This window comes from Aspergillus candidus (genome assembly GCF_002847045.1).
Source record: "Aspergillus candidus strain CBS 102.13 unplaced genomic scaffold BDW47scaffold_64, whole genome shotgun sequence".
NCBI classification, from domain to species: domain Eukaryota; kingdom Fungi; phylum Ascomycota; class Eurotiomycetes; order Eurotiales; family Aspergillaceae; genus Aspergillus; species Aspergillus candidus.
The window spans coordinates 59,710-78,063 of record NW_020194069.1 but is presented as its reverse complement, the minus strand read 5'-3'; the positions used below and the strand labels follow the sequence as shown (position 1 = coordinate 78,063).

At 49.8% G+C, this 18,354-nt stretch overlaps 5 protein-coding genes across 5 annotated transcripts; 3 read left to right on the top strand and 2 right to left on the bottom strand.

Annotated features, from left to right (window-relative positions):
- Window positions 1-3,766: 3,766 nt before the first annotated feature.
- Window positions 3,767-7,390, bottom strand: BDW47DRAFT_120426 (uncharacterized protein; the record flags this gene model as incomplete). Its single annotated transcript, XM_024815485.1, has 8 exons — window positions 3,767-3,793; window positions 3,849-3,919; window positions 4,003-4,717; window positions 4,894-5,112; window positions 5,283-5,536; window positions 5,598-5,770; window positions 6,117-7,239; window positions 7,315-7,390. The coding sequence occupies 8 exons, from the start codon at window positions 7,388-7,390 to the stop codon at window positions 3,767-3,769; spliced, it is 2,658 nt and encodes an 885-aa protein (XP_024668393.1).
- A 199-nt stretch (window positions 7,391-7,589) lies between these two features.
- On the top strand, window positions 7,590-8,361 carry BDW47DRAFT_78381 (putative small nuclear ribonucleoprotein SmG). Its single transcript, XM_024819851.1, has 5 exons — window positions 7,590-7,656; window positions 7,737-7,808; window positions 7,913-7,987; window positions 8,049-8,081; window positions 8,146-8,361. The coding sequence occupies exons 1-5, from the start codon at window positions 7,627-7,629 to the stop codon at window positions 8,170-8,172; spliced, it is 237 nt and encodes a 78-aa protein (XP_024668392.1). The 5' UTR covers window positions 7,590-7,626; the 3' UTR covers window positions 8,173-8,361.
- Window positions 8,362-8,374: 13 nt separating this feature from the next.
- Window positions 8,375-12,733, bottom strand: BDW47DRAFT_78375 (transcription initiation factor TFIID subunit TAF2). The gene is made up of 4 exons (XM_024819850.1): window positions 10,312-12,733; window positions 9,886-10,254; window positions 9,042-9,833; window positions 8,375-8,986 (listed from the first exon to the last, which is right to left on the bottom strand). The coding sequence occupies exons 1-4, from the start codon at window positions 12,625-12,627 to the stop codon at window positions 8,669-8,671; spliced, it is 3,795 nt and encodes a 1,264-aa protein (XP_024668391.1). The 5' UTR covers window positions 12,628-12,733; the 3' UTR covers window positions 8,375-8,668.
- Window positions 12,734-13,128: 395 nt separating this feature from the next.
- BDW47DRAFT_112346 (sn-1,2-diacylglycerol cholinephosphotransferase) lies at window positions 13,129-15,300 on the top strand. The gene is made up of 6 exons (XM_024814150.1): window positions 13,129-13,403; window positions 13,471-13,574; window positions 13,646-13,771; window positions 13,836-13,879; window positions 13,934-14,011; window positions 14,062-15,300. Exons 1-6 carry the CDS (start codon window positions 13,376-13,378, stop codon window positions 14,957-14,959), a joined length of 1,278 nt encoding a protein of 425 aa, XP_024668390.1. The 5' UTR covers window positions 13,129-13,375; the 3' UTR covers window positions 14,960-15,300.
- A 109-nt stretch (window positions 15,301-15,409) lies between these two features.
- Window positions 15,410-18,354, top strand: BDW47DRAFT_78342 (putative choline transporter Hnm1). Its single transcript, XM_024819849.1, has 12 exons — window positions 15,410-15,971; window positions 16,040-16,120; window positions 16,178-16,465; window positions 16,522-16,710; window positions 16,786-16,973; window positions 17,025-17,048; window positions 17,113-17,140; window positions 17,200-17,412; window positions 17,484-17,541; window positions 17,618-17,749; window positions 17,847-18,031; window positions 18,106-18,354. The coding sequence occupies exons 1-12, from the start codon at window positions 15,827-15,829 to the stop codon at window positions 18,279-18,281; spliced, it is 1,707 nt and encodes a 568-aa protein (XP_024668389.1). The 5' UTR covers window positions 15,410-15,826; the 3' UTR covers window positions 18,282-18,354.

The following is an 18,354-nucleotide window of genomic DNA, read 5'->3' as shown; positions in this document are numbered from 1 at the left end:
ACTGGTTTTGAATGTGGAGGGGCTTGTCGACCAGAAGCTGGTGCTGTGTTTTTCTGGGGGGTGTTCCGCGTGGAATACCGTGTTGAAATTTGCTGACTCGTTCTCCATGTCTAGATATTGCTTCATTTGATGCTGGCTAGGGTAGATTGTCGGCTCGGCAAGCGCAGTCGGGTTGTAGATATCAGTCGGAGATAACAACATATTCCCAAAGCCTTCCATGGAGAGGAAGTAAGGCTCTTCAGACGGGGGAGTCAAAAGAAAAGCGTTCTCGAAAGCCAGCCCTGTCTTAGAATGCTGATGACGGGGATCGACAACGCGAAGCATCATCGTCGATTTAAATTGAGACAGCCAGCCAGTCAACCACTCTATGGACCGGCCACCTCACCGCTGCCTGCCTACACCCGGTGTCTCGATTTGCCAGATACCAGATGAGGCCCGCGTGTGTGTATCGGAATTAAAGAGTCTGATTCATGCACGATATGCTTGGGGGACGGCTGCAGATTTGTGCGTGCTGTTACTTAGCATGTATGTCTGCTGATACACTCTCTGTGGATGGGTTTCAGGCCATTGCTGGACTTACCTGGTGCATGAAGGTCCGTCGGAATTGGGCTGCGATGTCTTAGACGTTGGGCGTTGTCTCTAAAGCAATAGGGAAAGTGTTGGTGTCTATGGGTGGGCTCGGACAATGGGCATGAACCTTGGATGATTGTGTGAGATGTGAAATAGCGGTAAGATTGTTCTCTGTCTTTCGATGCTTTGAGCTTTGTTGCTTTATGCTTCTATGCGTGGGCGCGTCCACGATGCGGTTTAGCGGGTTACTTTCTTTGGGATGTGCAGGTGAGGTAATGCGTTGATGTCTCAGTTGTTGATCTTTCAGAGGATATGGTTTTCAGGAACGAGAGCCAGCAGAATCTGGAAGACGCCCTTATATGGGATACTGGTGCTATGTATGCTGATAGGAACAACACTGTGCTATCCAGATAGGAGGGAAGTAAAAGATCTATGATCCAAGAAGGAAGAACGACAAGACAAAATATCAACCTCGAGATATCAACCACCTTTTAATAAAGCTCCCCACGGGACAGACACATGCCCACCCTTCCAGGTACAAGCTATTGAACCAGTAGTACAATCAGTAGCCATCATCTTTCTCGTACCAAAGATGTTGTCCCCCTGAGTTACAACCGGGGAGTATGATTATGACCCCTTTTTCGTGCCAATAAGCCAGCATAGACGGAACGTCGGGCACGGGGGAAAGGGTAATTTCTACCAGATCCCTGCCTCGGCGAACAATTGTGACAATTGACAAGTCTAACGGTGTCGCATGGTATACTGTAGGCAGGTGTGTGCAGTACAGGACTGAAGAGGGACAGCCGGCCGTCTGTGGCGTGAGGGCTAACAAAAGTACGTCAGAACAAGATATTTTTATTATTATAAATGAAAAAGAAAGGAAAGAACGCACCGACAAAATCCCAGGATGTTTTCCCAGGATGTTTTACGGGATGGTCAATCCAAACCTGCTAGTCGGGTACATACATACCTCCATATAGAGGGCAACGTCTGTTCGTGCATGCCGTGCCATCCACCGCAGCCACAGACCGGGGATATATCTCAACGATTGGTTCCGAGGTATAGGGGACGTTTGACCGGAGGATTCGGATGGGCCCGTTGCCATTCATTCATCATTCTATGGGGTGGCCTATTTATTTTTCCCTGGTCGTATAATTGACGGTACTATTTGCTGTTAGTAGTTGACGGGTGGGTGGGATGTCTGCATATGCAGGTCACTAGTCAGAGCTTGTTGATCAAACTTGATGGATTTGTTCTGGGAGATAGGTCGAATTGCATACAATGGAATTCTTACTGCACTTTTCCCCTTCCTTTTCTGTGTCTTTTCTGTATTCCAGTCTTTGCGTTTTCTTTGTTATTATGATCTAGGGATCATTGCATGGAGTAATTATAGTAATATTAACACTTAGTCTCGTTGGGTCGGCATGGATACATGAATTATGGTAGTCAAACCAGCCGAGGTCAAGACCGATAGATTGAGCTTGTCTGTTTTTCTTTCTTTCATCTCGAACAAAGAAAAAATAGAAGGGAATAAGAAGAAAAGAGAGGAAAGAAAGAAAATCAAATAAATGAAAGCCAAGACTTCTCGGTTTGTTCCGTGGTGGAATCCGGAATTCCACATCCGATGCAGGATGGATTGATGGGTATAGTCTCCTATCCTGGGTTTAATAACAATAATATGATTGATTTGATACTAAAATGAGATATACTCAATGGAAATGATAAAGCAGAACGAGGAAAGAAGAGAGGAAGGGTGACAATGAAGAAGAACAGGATGCATATCAAGGTACGACATATGTATAAACATATAGAAGTGTAGAAGGAAACAGAACGTGGAAAGAACAAAGCATCTATTTTGAATAGTAATAACTGAATTAGTAAATAAAAAGCAAATCTAGACCGTTTCTACAGATTGTCTGCTGTCACATTCATAGAATACTGATTATATTCTTTAGGATTCTTTATCTCTATCTATTCTCCTACTCTTCCCTGCATGCTTCTCTTATTTACACACACATACGCATACACACACACACACACACACACACAGAGGACAGGACTGTGTGAGTGTACAAGACAGTCCATCCAATATATGATAGGTAGCAGTAATAGTAGCAGTATATGCAGCACCACCACACCAACCACACAAATAAGCCCCCCGCGCACCATCCCCAGCAGAGCCTTGCCTGCTTGCTAGCTAGCTAGCTTGCTACTCCGTACTCACTACTCGCCATATTCCCTGCTCACATGTGGACAAGTCTATTCACCACATATAGCAGAATACAACCCCGATCCATCCCTCCAGTTCGGCTTCGAATCCGTGTAGCTGCACTTTTTCCTCTGTGTGTCTCCCTCGAGAAGGGAAGGAGATAATCCCAGACCACTGTGTCTGTCTGGGGTTGCACTGTGTGAGGTTCTCGATTCTTACTTACTCCAAAATCATATACGTACTTGGATAGGTACATACATTGTATACCATGCCAAGAGAAAGTAGGGCTAGCTCACTACATGTAGTTACAATACTACGTACCCTGCTTTCTTTCTTTCTCTTCTTCTCCCCTAGAAGAATGTTCGGAGACAAAAAATAGAAAATATGAGTATCACATATTCATTGATTGAAATTTGAATCCCACCCCTGTCATCAGAGTATCCATCCGCCGTTGATATGTCCGCTCCCGCGTCTTCGGTTTGCCGTTGATCTCTATTTACTGGTACTAGAAAGAAGTCTTTGGACTTTCCCCACTGTGGCCTCAAGCCCAGATGCTTTGCCCGTCGTACAGGACGCAAATCACTCAATTATTCAAACAGTTGGAATGCTTTATGATTATTATTTTAGTTATTTTATTTTATTCATCCCGGGTTTGGTTCTTTTGTTCCATGATCCATTGCTAATAATCTCCTAGGGAATCTTCTTCCCGCCTTGGCTTGCGCGCTTTCTTTGTCCCCACATTCCTCCTCGCAAAGACGGGGGTTGTCCTATTCTTCTAATCCTCTTACGAACCGACAACCGACCTATTCCAGCCTATTGTTTTGTATCATGCTGATATCCTTCGAGGTCATCACTCAAATCCTCCATATCACCGATTGGGCATAACCACAGTGTACGGAGTACACAACCCAAACCGGATCGTTATGCCGGTTGTTGAACACGCAGTCCCCTTTCAAATTGATATGTGCACATCGTGGACTGGTCCGCTCACGTTCCTGGCGCTTTGTCCAGAGTCTTCGTCCCAGGATGGATCGCTTCTTCCATCGTGTCTAATACAGATCATGGTGACTTCGCTTTCCTGCGTCCGTCGGGCTCGTGCCTGGGCTCCGTACTGATCCAATAGTCGGTCTGTCAGTAGCGCTAGATCCCGTCAGTTATTCTTCAGATGATAATCTGTTTTTTTCTTTGTAAAAAAAAAAAAAAGGAAAGAAGAAAACACCCACCAATGAGTAAGGTAAAGGTAAAAGCGTACATGATGACAGGGGACGTCATGAAAGCATATGCAAGCGCAAAATACCGAATGAAGCCGACTAGACACGCCAAAATCATCCCCAGCGCCATGCGAACGCCTATCCTGATGCCAATCTCGCGCCGGGGCCGACTGCGCGAATGCGCGAGTGACACGAACGCGGCGAACAGAAACATGGCCAGCGACGCTACCGCAAAGAAATACATGTAGACAAACCCCAGCACCTCCATGTACATCCTCAGGAGCTGGTCGCTGGTCATTTGGTCCATCCGCGACCCCTTCGACGGCATCACTCCCATACTGGTAAACAGAGCCGCTGTCACATTGCCTACCAGATCGTTTAGGAGCTTATTAGTCACGGAGTAGCTGATGACCTCCGAGGTCATACATAGCGGGTGGTTCGGTAGGTCCCCGAGAATCTCAGCTATCGCAATCTCTTGCGCGATTGCGCCCCGGCTATAGTTGATCTCCATGTCTTCAATGGTGCTCCGCAATAGGCCAATGGCGGTGTCCGACGGGGGCCGGGGCTCTTCGCATGCAAACATGATCGTTTCCGTGAGGTACGTGAGCTTCAGGGTAATGTCCAGGGTCAGGGCAAGGATCTGAGAGCCTTCCAGGAGAAGAATAAGCACCACGTGGAAAGGGTAATGGAGTTGCGCCCATATTTGCTGGGAGTACTGTCCCAGCGACTGTCTCGGAGACAAGTCAAAATAAGCCTGCCACGAAAAGTACTAGTCCATGGATATCAGCATGACCGAAACAAAAAGGGCGGACTGGATAAGGGAGGCCGTTGACACCTTACCACATTTAGGGTGACACCCAGGATATGGACAAACGACCACTTGGTCCAGCCGCCAGGCCGGACCGTTTTGTTGACAATCCTAGTGACCGCGATGACTCCTTCGCCAATAATGATCAAGGTGAGGAGTCCCATCCGCACATTTAGATGAGTCTCGTGGAATCCTATTCCTGGCGTGGAACAGGATATCCCCATTGTCAATAACGTCTCCAGCCCGAACAGGACCCCCCAAACGATCCTTATGTAGGATCGTAATTCGGTACGTTCCCTGAAGGCCCAGAACATCTTGAGAAACGTCAGGCTACAAATGATCCAGATATCGCCAGGATTGTTCCCGCGGAGTGAGACCTACTTACCCCTAAATACACCAGGCTTGAGGCCAGCAAGGTGGCTGCTATCAGAGACACACCCCTGGAGGCGGGCCTCATCCGCTGACGGAGGAAACCAATATTGACAGCGTACTGCACGGACAACAAAGCTCGACTTCCCCCCAGGAAAAGACTCAGTGACTGGAATGCCCAGACATTCTCATCCTGCACACGCGTAGTCAACCGGGTGCCAGCAGATGCAAATCCCACCATCGCAGCGAGTTGAATGGCCTTGCATATCCGTTCAAATATGGTGTCCCTGGCGAATCGAGTGTCAAAGAGCGTCACCTGGAGCCAGGTAAACCATATCACTGCGAGAAAGCCTATGTACGCGCCCAGCGCTAGTATACAGCGACGTTAGACTGAAGATGAATAGCAATAGCACCATAACATTGCTCACACCTTCTACATTGTGAATTTCATGGGTCGCTGTGAACGTGGATAGGTTGGCAACGAAGAAAAGGTCAAAGAATAACTCTATCGGCGTCGCGTCGGAATGGCGGTAGAGATGCGGTGGGTCGCCATCATTTTCGTCAATAGGCGTTTCGATGAACGGGATGCCTCCGTACCGAGAACTATTTCCTCACGTCAAACTAGCGAACCCAGTTCAGATGTGTTTTTGACTCACTGCGTGGTTCTGCTGACAGACGCTGTCCTACGCAGGGGTTGGCGAAAAAGAGCAAGAAACGGTGGCGGTGTCATAATTCAATAATCTATCATACAGAAGCGGTTCGATGGGTATCATCAATGAATGCAAGTGGGGCTGACTGGTGGTCATCGATGGGCGTCAAGGTATCAACCGGAGCAACATGTAGATTCGCATGTCACCGTGGCCGGAAAGAACGACCGCAAGCAATGCCTTCGCAAGTCGGTGGTCTCAATGAGACGGGTTTGTGTAAATCCACGATACCAATAGATCACGTCGCGTCTTCAGCGTTGTCTCGTGTTATATCCATCGCAGAGCCAATCGTTTCTAGTCCTCGCTCACCTGACGCATCGTTTTCTGGTCCCGGAGCAGCGCCTGCCTCCTGCTTAAGCCTCTCATAGTTGTCACCAGCTTCTTTGATCAGTGCCTGGATTTCCACCTCCCGGGTGGCTATGTCGGCCTTCTCTTTCCTGAGATCTTCCATTCGATTGATCATTTGGACCTTCGACTGGTTCATCACAGCCAGCGTCGTCCTTAGGCGATCCAAGCTGTGTGAAAGTTGCGGAAGCGAGGTCATCCTCGGCGGCGTCTTTGGTCGCTCTATCTGGTCCTTACCACCATGTCCCATGGCGGCTCTTGTTTGAGCAGCCTCGTAGGCTGCCTTTTCCTCCAGATCAGTATCATCCTCATCAGACAGCCCTTCGGCGTCATCTATGAGTTCTCGCATTTGTTCGCGCTGCTTCTTCTTGTGTTCGCGCTCGGCCCTCTTTCCAAGAGATATACGGCCATCTTCAACGAACTCGTCGAAACCCTCCGCGAAATCCTCATCGTCCCGCAGCAGACGCGTGTCCTTGGAATCTTCCGGCTTATTATTGGGGTCCCAGTCTTCGTCGGATACGTTATCGTCGAGCGAAATGAAGTCCTTCTCCGTTCCGCCGTATTCCTGCTCTTTTGCCAAGCGCGCTCTCCTAGATTTCTTCTCTCTGATTTCTGCTTCGCTGGGAATCGCGGACGGCGCCGACACTTGCATCACTTCGCCAAATTTCGCAGCGACATCTATCGTTCTCTCTTTCCCATCATCGGCAGGGGGTTTAGGCGTCGATGGTGTCGAATGTCGGAGCTCGTTGAGGTGCTCACTGCTGTAACTTGGTCGATCCTGTTCCGGACCAACCCGCATCGGAAGAGGACTGGCGATTCCAGATGGTGTTGAAGACCGCTGCGCAGCACTTTTTTCTATAGCCATTCTTCCCAAGCCGTGTCGTTTAGGCATCACCACTTCACTTTCCTGTGCGCCATCGTCATCGGTCATTGAGGTTCCACCGGGGCCGAACGAGAGACGTAATTTCGACTTTTGTTTTGTCTTGGTGTTGGTCGGTCGCTTGACAACAGGTCCGTTATCTAGTAATCGATTAGAAATGCTCCATTAATCTCATATTCACGTGGTGGCGCGCTCATGGTCCAGGCACGACTTACCTTGCTCTTCTTCGCCCCCCTCATCATCCCCACCAACCTTGCGCGGTTTCCTGCGATTCGCAAACTTGGAACTCATAGTCGCGACTATCAGTAATCAAATGATCCCAAAACAAAACACTTATTCCGTAAGAGAAAAGAAAGCCAAGGATCACCGTAGAAGAGACGTCACTCCGCACTCCGCGACACTTTGAAAGCTTGCGGGAACAACGTTCTCCCGACCCAGCTTTATCGAGCCACATCCAAAGTCCGCGGCGCGCGACAAGATCCCCAACATCCCCGACCAGACGTCCCTCGCCAGAAACAACCGCCAAGATGCCTCAAGCCCAGCCCGAACTCAAGAAGGTATGTTGTTGCGAATCTCACCTATTATGGTTTTACGAGCGGAATGGCGAGCTGACCCGCTTGGTTTTGGTTTCAAACAGTACATGGAAAAGCGGATATTCTGCCAACTGAACGGCAACCGCAAAGTTATCGGCATCCTGCGAGGCTACGATGTACGTGGATACGACCTGAACCTTTCCTTTCTATCGATTTGTCTCGAGCAGATTTTACTGGGTTGGGAGTTGTTTGGATAGCAGGACTGATAATAGGCTCGCAGGTGTTTATGAACATTGTCCTCGACGAGGCGTTTGAGGAGAAGCAGGGTGGAGAGAAGGTCGCTATCGGCATGGTGGTGAGTACTGGGATCACGGCTTTGACATGATTTACAAAGGAAGGGACTAACAGCGATCAAGGTCATCCGCGGTAACTCGGTCGTGATGCTGGAGGTAAGTCTTTCCAGGCCCGTATTCGCGTCCTTTGGATAGGTAACTAACGAGAGATTCAATGCAGGCTCTGGAACGGATAAGCGATAAATAAACGGCCAAAGGGGTAGATTTGGTCTTCGTCGTGGGGGTTTTCTTAATGCAACATGGAGTTCACGGGTCAGCTTCTTCTGGAACGATCGAAGGCAATTTCGATGTCATCGCTTATTTGTTTTACGAAAATTAAAATACACATGCACTTTTTAGAGATATTAAGGGCTTTGATTTGGAAATTTGAATTGTTGATGAGAATCTGATGATTGTTATGCAAGACATCAATCATGAACAATGAGGTTGGCGAAATGACGCACGCTAGAGACGGGCCCCAATCTTCCCAGGAGAATCATCGGACTAAAAGGTAAGAGAAAGCAACATCATGTGTAGAAATAAATAACCTCAGCAACTTCAATCCCTTCCATGGCGCCGTGAATATCGCGTTGACCAACCCCCCCCCCAAAAGTCATAAGAAAAGATACCAAAGAAACAAACAACATCAAAAGTGAAATATAGGATACAAGGTGTGGGAGTAGTCGGCTTATTGTTATGGCCGGCTAGGTTGGCTTCTGGCCAATTTTGAGCTTCAGCTTGAGCCCACCACCAGGAGTGGACGGTGTAGCAGGAGTAGCTGCGGTTTTGGGTGTGGATTGAGGGGCGGGAGAAGAGAGTTTCGGTATGTGCAGCTTGGGAAACTGCTGGGGGGCTTTCGCTGATGACGGAGTACTGGGCCCAGTCTTTGACTGCTTGAATGTGATGCGAGTTGGAGGTGGAGGCATCCCTGGTTCCTCTCGTTTGCGCTTTCCAGCGGTCGAGTCCTTGGACGGCGTGAGAGTCGTGCGCACTTTGTTGGACCGGGTAAAATGTAGACGTCCCTAAGCCGTATGTTAGCATAAATCAAGGCGGGAATTGAGAAAACATGTTACGAACCTTTCCAAGGTGCTTCACTTGCCAGTACCGCGGGTACTTCAGAACCACTCTAACCGAAGTTATCGGGTCATACAAGACTGAGCTGAGATCGACAAACTCAGAAAGCTCAATTATCCCAATATAGGGAGAATTGCAGGCAGCCCATAAAGATTCCTTCAAGGTTTGGTCTCCAGAAATTTCACGCTTGAGGGCCTCCAGCGCGCCTGGCACTGTTTGTCTCCGAGCAAGGTCTGCTTGGCGGACATCTGTAGAGGATTCTTGCTCGATGATCAAACCCTCGTTCTGGGCAGGGGCCTCTTTGTTCGACTTGTGGCCAAAGGCGATGGGCGCAAGTGCCTTCCCAAGTAGTCCATGAAGTCGTCGCCTAAGCCAACGAGATGTATCACTTGACATGGTGAAAATAAACCATTTTAAAAGTTCAGGGCTTCTAAAGATATCGAGTTCAACCAGGCACTCAAACGCGTCAGCTCGTAGCAGATCATAGGTCCCCGCGCGAGTATACGGCAGAAACTGCATCACATCGAGTTCCGATATATTGGCCTGCATGAGTTGCATCTGACAGCGCAAGGCTGCTCGAGAATAGACGTTCTGAAATGAACTCGACCATTCATCCATCCTTCGGTACCTGTCAATTTCTGCCAAGGCATCCTTTTCGAGTTGCTCCTCTTCCTGGACACGAATGATACGCTCCATGTCAAAGTCATCGATGTCGTCCGAGCGCTGATCACTCTTCCCCAACATTGCATGACACAGTGATTGCATCAAGGTCGCAACGTAGAAGTTGTCCGAGAACTATGTCGTATATAAGCAGGTGATGATGTTAGGCAACGTGGGGGACACATACCTCGTTATTTGAGTTGTCGTTGAATCTTAATTTATCATATAAGAAGCGCTTGACATCCAGCGGAGTCTTTCCGGCTTTGTCGCGGACCTTTGAGATGGCATCGGGGATGACAAGCTGAAGAATGTATGCAGCCCTGTCAGAGAAGTCGTTCGATCGAGTCATTGCTGACCCGGGAAGACAGAAAAGTTCCCTAAAAGCCCTCTCCAAATGGTAGAGTCCAAGCCAATTAATTTCTTCTTTGGCATGTTTGATTAAAGACCGTGCTGCGGTTGCACGAATCCCGTAGTAGTATCTTCGATCCATAAGAGTTCGGACAAAGATTGTAGAAATCAACGGATGTTCTCTCTGGGCTGCCATGTATTGTAAAGACTGTGGGAGAATCGACATTAGTAAGTAGAAAGGAAGTAAAGAAGCTCATTGACTCACCTCTAGCTGAGCAACAACATCCCGATCTTGTTGGAGCTGGGAGAGATACATGTACCCAGGCATGACCAAGGATAACTTGCAGATCCACTCAAAATCAGCATCCATTCTGATCCATTCGTAGGATTCTTGCCCCATCCGTTCTTCATCTTCTTTGCTCCAGTCGGCCAGTCGCCATTCTTGCATTTCCTCTTCGCTCTGCAATACATCTCCCAGACAATACAGTAAGACATCCTCCTGCACTTCTGTACCGGGTTCACCACCGATGACGGCAGCTGCGCGCTCTTTTTGTCGCTTGTTCCGCTTCAGCCTTTTATACTTGGTGTTGTACGGTATTTCAAATTTCGTGACGCCTTCTTTGATTTCAACAATGTGCTCGTAAGGCGTGCCATCAGCTTCGTGAATCCTGAGGGTCATGGAGCCGGTAAAGACGGGCTGAACATGGCCGGCATAGACACTGCGGACTTCCTCTTTGACGTCGCGCATGAACGTGTTCTTGTCCAAATCCCGCGTGGTCGGTTGTTCCGACTGCACTTGCCGGATCATCATTTCGACGACCAGCTTCTTCTTGTTGAATCGCTGCGTGGCTTGGAACCGAGGACACCCGGCGCCATAAACCCACTGCTGGAAGTACGAGTCTAGTTTCGCGTGACCGAGTCGTTCGCAGGTCTTTTGAAACATGGAGGTTGTCAACGCGCCATTGGGTATATCGCCCGTCCGCGAATTCAAAAAGATGCGAGAAATGATACGAGGCATCGTGGACTTCCCGCTTGCTTTCGTCAAGCGTCTGTCAAGGATGAACAGAACAAGTGGAGCCTTGAGGGCGATAAATTCGATCTCTGACGGATCGATCTTCAGTATAGTCCCCATGTCATAGATCGACGGACGCTCATAGTCCAGGTCACACACTTTATCCGACATCTGCTTCAGTCGGAATCGATACTCGTTGTTGCCACAAAGTTTTCTCATCAGTGTATCCGTAATGTACCAAGCAATGCCAACGGTGACCCAGGTGTCCACGGGCTCCTTGGGAACGATGTTGACGCCGATCCACTGACATGCTAAAGCATGAACTAGCGCGCGCGTTGAGTCATCTATCGGATCAATGATCCCTTCAGGGAACAGGAGATGGTTGCTGCATATCGACAGGCAAGCCGTTGGCGCGGTGTCTTCGGGGGTATCCTCCACAAAACACATCTTGTAGCTTGTGAACGGATAAGAGCCATATGTCAAAGAGAAAAAATCGATCGCCTTGGCCATAGGAAAGCATGTGTTCCGCACATCATCCCCCCTTCCGGGGAGACAAAAAGCATGAACAGGGATCGCATTCTGTCCTAGTTGCTCATCTTGATCACTCTCCCGGAAATCCGTCAGGTTAATATACTCGAAAGGGCCCACAGCGAAGCCTACTTGCTGGGCGGACAGCGGAGAGTAGCATGCAAAGGAGACTGTCTTTTTGCTGGGATCGAGCGCATCGACGATCTCATCTGTCATATCTCCCGAGCAAACCACCGATAGATCCAACGTTTCATCGTCCGGAGAGATATATCGACCAACAGAAGACTTTGATCGACCCGATCCATGCGCTCCCGCGGTCTCCCGAGATTTCCGACTGAACATATCCCCCAGGGAGCACGGGCATTTGATTGAAAACTCCCAGGTGCAGCGCGAGGAAGGGTCATCGACACAAGGGAACAGAGGGCACCCGACTCCATATCCGAGCGAATTCGTGGTATAAGCATGCGGGTATCGCCTGTCGCCATGTTCGACTCCAACAAACTGCAAGCCATCGCGTATGTTGTCGATGGCAAATTCCACATATACTGTCAAGGCCGTAAACCGCGGAAGAGCGCTTTCTGTTGCCTTCGAACTCATAAGCCCCTCATCATCCGCAGCAGCAGTCCCCCGCAATACCAGCTGGTCTTGAGCTTCGACGGACAGAGGATCAAGCTCCTCGATTCGAACACTCTTCGGGATTGTCAGAAGGAGCTCTGGCTCCGGGGGTGTCTTGAGCAAGCCATCAATCTTCGAGAATAAACGAGGATGGTATTGAGGTCCGTATAGATGAAGGGTCTCGTAGGGGTCCACATATTTGCTCGTGGGCACCTTTTTGCTGATATTCAGTCGCTTGAGCTCGCCCTGGCGAAAATTTAGGCGAATAGTCCGGAGGTCTCTGTGATGCGGATGGATTGTGATTTCTGTTTTCCCCTTGAGACTCTTGCTCGCAAAATCGATCTCTAACTCGACCTTCTGGTGTGCGACCGTATATCCCAGGCCTGGTGAAACAGGACCGATGGGAGTGTCGACGACGCCTGGCATGGCGCAAAATACTCAGCCGTACACCGCGCCGCGAGCGCCACGTTGATCATCTACCGTCATGTCCAAGCTCCAAGAGCGATCGTCAAAATTATCGGGGGAGGTTTTCTTCGACAGCGATTCAAGCGGAGGATGATAAGCGATCGCGTAGGTAGGCGAAGGGAGTTGCAGGTAAGGTGCTGTTCCTAGCGGGGAGAATGAGATGGTCCGGAGGTAGGTAGAAATGGGGGAAAAGGTTTTCAGAAAAGTCCCATAATAAGAAACAAATGAATGAAAGACCACTGATAGACAGTGGTATACTTTGAAGTGAAGGGGGGGAGCAGTGGCAAGCTCACAAAACATTCACTCCGTCGTCATTCAGACCCTCACGTCGCGTGTGTCGGATCCAGAATCCAGAGCTGCGGAGCTGGGCCGCCAACACGTGATTGATGGCCCTTTTTCCGAGGGGAGAAAGGAAGAGGCGTCGTCTTCTCTGCCGATCTCCCTTCCTCCTCTTTACTTTCCCAAGACTTCTCTTGTTCCCGGTCATTATTGGGGGCGACTTCCACTTCTTCTATCCTTTTTTCGCCATTGTCACCACGGATTGTCCTTGAAAAATTATTTTTGTCCTCTTTCCACGCTATCCTTATCCGCTCCAATTGGTCGTCTTGAAATCATTACTAACTCCGACTCCGATAACGCGCTATGAACTAAGGTCAAACTTTACCGCTGTTTATTCGATTTATATACAATTTAGTACAATTGAGACAGGATGAGTGGGATATTAGGCCGGATCCAAGGTTTGCCCTGACAATCCTTACGAGCGATTTGGTGTACCTGACACTAATGATTCTTTTCGCACCAAAGCGATCCAGGAATCGCTCTCGGACGACGCCCTCCTTCCCCTGAAGAGTTACAAGTACTCTAGTGTGGACAAGTCGTTCATCTCGAATTATATTTTAAGACACTACGTATGACTGCCCCGCATCATAAAGGAATTCTCTGGGGAAATAGATCTGACGGAAGAATTCCCCCTTATCAGTGGAATGCATTCGTCGAACTTGTGCCCCTCTGGATGGCCCCGAACATGGTCACTCTGATAGGCTTCATGTTCATTGTTGGCAATGTGTTTCTCATACAAATCTTCGTGCCCGATCTTGTGGGACCGGTAAGGATGCCGTGCCTGGATAACTCAGTTCCGACCGGGTGTTAACGTCTTTTCGAGGCGATAGGGACCTGCTTGGATCTACTTCAGTTTCGCCCTTGGCATGTGGATGTACGATTCTACCCTCGTCCCTACTTGAATGGACTCGACTAATGCGAAATGAAGGTATTCTACCTTGGATAACATCGACGGCAAGCAGGCGCGGAGGACCGGCACCTCCAGCGGTCTTGGAGAACTTTTCGAGTATGTGAAAGGAAGATGTCACCAGAGAACGGGTTCTGACTGGTCTATAGTCACGGCATCGATTCTTTGAATTGCACCCTCGGCGCCCTACTTTCGACTGCAGCAATGGGTCTGGGTTCCACTTCGCTTGGAGCCTACACTGCCATCGTTCCGTGCCTTGCGATGTATTTTTCGACTTGGGAGACCTATCACACCCATACTCTCTGGCTCGGATATATCAACGCACCGACCGAAGGACTTCTGGTCGCAATCGCAATGATGATTGTGTCCGGTGTTTGCGGGCCCGAGGTGTGGGCCCGGCCGATTACCGATTTCATCGACTGGGGGATTTTCGGGACCAACTCCTTCAAGGATCTTTGGGTTCCAATCCTCGTTGGGTCGTTCCTCCTTGGACATATGCCCGGGTGTATCCTCAACGTGGTTAACACCCGCCGAAACCAAGGTCTTCCCGTGGCGCCGGTCTTCAAGGAGTGGATCCCAATTGGAGTCTTTACCTGCAGCAACTTCGCTTGGTTGTTTTCCCCTTACTCGACTCTCCTCGGCGAAAACCATATCATCCTGTATAGCTGGATGATCGCCTTCGTGTTCGGACGGATGACCACTATGATCATCCTTGCTCATCTGCTGAAACAGCCATTCCCGCACTGGACCGTGCTGCAGATTCCCGTTGTTCTTGGTGCTGTGCTCGTCAACCTGCCGGTGTTGGGCTTTCCCGCACTCGGTGCATCGCTCGAACTCATGTACCTGTGGATCGTCTGCATCGTGGTCTTCATCGCCTACATGTTCTGGGCCGTGCTGATCATCAACCGCATCACCACTTTCCTGGGGATCAACTGTCTGACCATCCGCAAAGACAGGTCTGCCGTACGTGACCGAGATTACTTTGAACTCGCGGAAACAGCCCCGGAAACGCCCAGTCTGCTAACCGATCCCAACAAGCAGAACTAAACCCCGGGCTGGTTTCCATCGAGAAGCGAAGGAGGACGAGTCAAGGGCTTGTGGGCTCACCGTTTTGAACATATGTATAACAGTCCTCCGACGGGGGGGATTCCGCAACCGGGATACGATGGAGGAAGTCAGGAGCCTGCTTGTCACCGACTTCATTGGCAAGCCGTCCTCCTACAAGTCAGTCCCGGCCCCGATTGACGAGATAACGACTTGGTTGATGGTTCATGCGCTTTGCGCTAGACGACATCTTGTCGCAGTATATAGACGATTAATATTTGTAGCATTGGCGAGGATCGATAGAGTTTGTACATGCATTTGGAATGAGATTGATCCATAGTATACATCCGTATATAAAATGAGACACAAGAGCTTCCTAGACTCCTTGCTTTCCATCGTCTGCTTATTTGTTCTCTGCTTATTTCCTGTCTCCCCCCGCTTTCCAGGATGTAATCATAATTTAGATACAGCATGCTAACCCTTCTTTCGGCCTTAGCGTTTCCTTCGTTCGTCCATCGCAATGCAACGGTAGTCAATCCATCCACATCCCAACCACCTCCGCGTCCCATTCCGCATTATGATAGGGTCAGCTCTCTCCCCCTCCCGGGGAATCAAGCCACCCCGACCGGTAAACCGCGAAAAATGACCGGCGCTGGAGGGTCAAGATGGTCGGTCGTCGATAAGCTTCGTTGTGGGGCTGATCAGTCCGTCAATATTGCTTGGGTTACACACATCTTTATCTATAGCAAGCTCTAGGACCCCCGCACGACGGGCCTGCACAAGGGATAGGCATACATAAGGGTCGATTGGGGCCGGTTTTACTCTGTATTTTTACTGACTTTTGCTGGGTATCTTGTTGGAGAAGACAGTATGAGTGATATGAAAGGTAGTGCAACGCTGAGCAGCAGAGTAAAGAGCAGTGCGGCGTCTGCTGCTCAGCCTCTTGGAAATGCCGACGATGGATCAGGGGTCATCCATGTGCAGAACGAGGATGAGCTGCGACTGGCTCAGATGGGTGTGTTAGCTGAGTTGATATCTTCCTGGGTTGCATGAAAGGAATCGCTGATGTTTGTATTTGGAAAGGCCACAAGCAGGAATTGAAGCGCCATTTCTCGGTCTGGAGCCTGATCGGACTGGCTGCTAATTGCACCATTTCCTGGACCGGTACGTGTCTATTACACCTCTCTTCTCTGCTGTTCTCTAATCTGACTATCTATGTAGGACTCGGTCTTGGCTTGATCACGGCGATCGACGCTGGTGGTCCTGGAGCTTGTATGGCGGAGTTCATCCCTATGGCGCGAGAGACATATAAAAGACTAAAAGCCTATCCAGTGATTTACGGCTTCATCCTTGTCTTCATCCTTCAGTCATTCCTGGCAACGTCACTAGCGGAATTCGTATCCGCGTATCCCGTCGAAGGGGGGATGTACCATTGGATCGCGGCCATTGCGCCCAAGCGGTACAATAGCGTTCTGAGCTTCGCGACGGGCTGGAGCACGGTCTTCGGATGTAGGTGTCGTCGTGACTTCCTGAGACGGATGGATGGAGACTGACGGTGGATGTAGGGATATTCACAAGCGCATCGACCAACCTGATCTACGCGACCAACTTCATGGCGCTGATTGCGCTGTACCACACGGACTTAACCATCCAGCCCTGGATGACATTCGTGGCTTACCAGGGCCTAAACCTGTTGACGGCGGGGATAGTCATGTTTGGAAATCGGTTCATTCCTATGATTAACAAGTTTTCGCGTGAGTCTGGTTCTGGATCTGGATTGGCGTTGGAATGGCAGAGCAAAGCACGCCTGTGCTGATTGATCTCGATAGTGTGCTACCTCCAACTGGCATGGTTCGTCATCATGGTCACTGTCGTTGCTACGGCGCCGAGACACAATAACAACAAGTTCGTCTTCCAGACGTGGGTTAACAACACGGGGTGGGAGAACAACGTTATCTGTTTCATCACCGGCCTTGTGAACCCGTTGTACTCCCTCGGCGGTCTGGATGGAATCACAGTCAGTCTGCTGCCCTCACTAACGAATACAAAAGCTAAAACATAGGCGTAGCACATCACGGAGGAAATGCCCAATGTAAGTAGCATACACCCTTGTGTCTTACTCATGGTACCAGACTGAGCTTAACATATACCCCTAGCCCGGCCGAAACGCACCTCTTGCCCTAGGTATGTGGCTACCATCTTGGATCTAGATCCTGATACTCATCACAAGCCCATCCACACAGCCTGCACACTCGGCATAGCATTCGTAACGGGTCTATCCTATCTCCTCAGCCTCATGTTCTCCGTCCAAAATTGGGAATCGTTGAAAGACTCCCAGACGGGCCTTCCCCTGGCCGAAATCTTCCGCCAGGCTACACAAAGCCGCGGCGGTGCCTTTGCGCTGGTTTTCATTCTCTGGGTTGCGCTGGGGCCGTGTATGCTTGGGTCTCAATTGAGTGAGTTTCCTATCTAAGACAACTTATATCGCCTCGGGGGATCTTCGATCGTTTAACTGTTATTTCTCCAGGCACCGGGCGGATGGTCTGGGCATTCGCTAGAGACGATGGCCTGCCTTTTTCCAAGACGTAAGTGACGCTTTTGTATAGCCATAAAATTCTCCCCAGGCTAGTCAGGCTATATGCCAGGTACTCATCAAACCAGATGGGCCAAAGTCCACCCCCGCCTCGGCTCCCCCTTCAACGCCCAACTCTGCGTCGCAGTCATCATCGCTCTACTGGGCTGCATCTACCTAGGATCCAGCACGGCATTCAACGCAATGATGAGTTCCGCAGTGTACGTCATAACCGCCGCTCTCCAACCTCCTCTCATCCCCCATCCGAAAGAAGCACCCATCCCAAACATTGCATCCCAGTGAACTAACCAAAACTAGCACAATCAACAACCTCGCCTACCTAGTCCCCATCCTAACGAACGTCCTCGTCGGACGGCGCACCATGCACCGCGGGCCGTTTTTCCTAAACTATGCAGCCGGCATGGCGGTTAATATCATCACCGTGTGCTGGCTGGTGTTTGCTATTGTGTTTTTCTCATTCCCTTATTATCAGCCTGTGTCTGGTGCGTATCTCTCTCTCTCGTCCTTCCGTGGTTGAGGGCTGCGTGGTGGATTGCTAATGGAACATTTAATCCAGCATCCAATATGAATTACACTTGCGTGTGCGTTGGGGGCTTTGTGGTTCTCGAGCTGCTTTGGTGGTTTGTTGCTGGGAAGAGGTACTCGATGAGTATGAAGAAGGCTAGGGAGGAGGACCAGAATGCTGCGCGGGCGGTTGTTGTTGGTGCGAGTGATGAGAAGGGTGTGAATTAGGGGGCCATTGGAGATGTTTGGATACCATTCGAGATGTTAGATTTAGGGGCTGGGTTTCTATGCAGAATGTGAC

Bases quoted from the DNA above. Each gene is read 5' to 3' on its own strand.
- BDW47DRAFT_78342 (XM_024819849.1), top strand. From the start codon at position 15,827: ATGAGTGATATGAAAGGTAGTGCAACGCTGAGCAGCAGAGTAAAGAGC. The intron at 15,972-16,039 runs GTGTGTTAGCTG...GTATTTGGAAAG, and splicing joins GCTGCGACTGGCTCAGATGG to GCCACAAGCAGGAATTGAAG. The intron at 16,711-16,785 runs GTGAGTCTGGTT...TGATCTCGATAG, and splicing joins TATGATTAACAAGTTTTCGC to TGTGCTACCTCCAACTGGCA.
- BDW47DRAFT_78375 (XM_024819850.1), bottom strand. From the start codon at position 12,627: ATGCCAGGCGTCGTCGACACTCCCATCGGTCCTGTTTCACCAGGCCTG. The intron at 10,255-10,311 runs GTGAGTCAATGA...ATTCTCCCACAG, and splicing joins ATGTTGTTGCTCAGCTAGAG to TCTTTACAATACATGGCAGC. The intron at 8,987-9,041 runs GTTCGTAACATG...CATACGGCTTAG, and splicing joins AAGTGAAGCACCTTGGAAAG to GGACGTCTACATTTTACCCG.
- BDW47DRAFT_78381 (XM_024819851.1), top strand. From the start codon at position 7,627: ATGCCTCAAGCCCAGCCCGAACTCAAGAAG. The intron at 7,809-7,912 runs GTACGTGGATAC...ATAGGCTCGCAG, and splicing joins GCATCCTGCGAGGCTACGAT to GTGTTTATGAACATTGTCCT. The intron at 7,988-8,048 runs GTGAGTACTGGG...ACAGCGATCAAG, and splicing joins AGGTCGCTATCGGCATGGTG to GTCATCCGCGGTAACTCGGT.
- BDW47DRAFT_112346 (XM_024814150.1), top strand. From the start codon at position 13,376: ATGAGTGGGATATTAGGCCGGATCCAAG. The intron at 13,404-13,470 runs GTTTGCCCTGAC...TTCGCACCAAAG, and splicing joins GATATTAGGCCGGATCCAAG to CGATCCAGGAATCGCTCTCG. The intron at 13,880-13,933 runs GTACGATTCTAC...TGCGAAATGAAG, and splicing joins TTCGCCCTTGGCATGTGGAT to GTATTCTACCTTGGATAACA.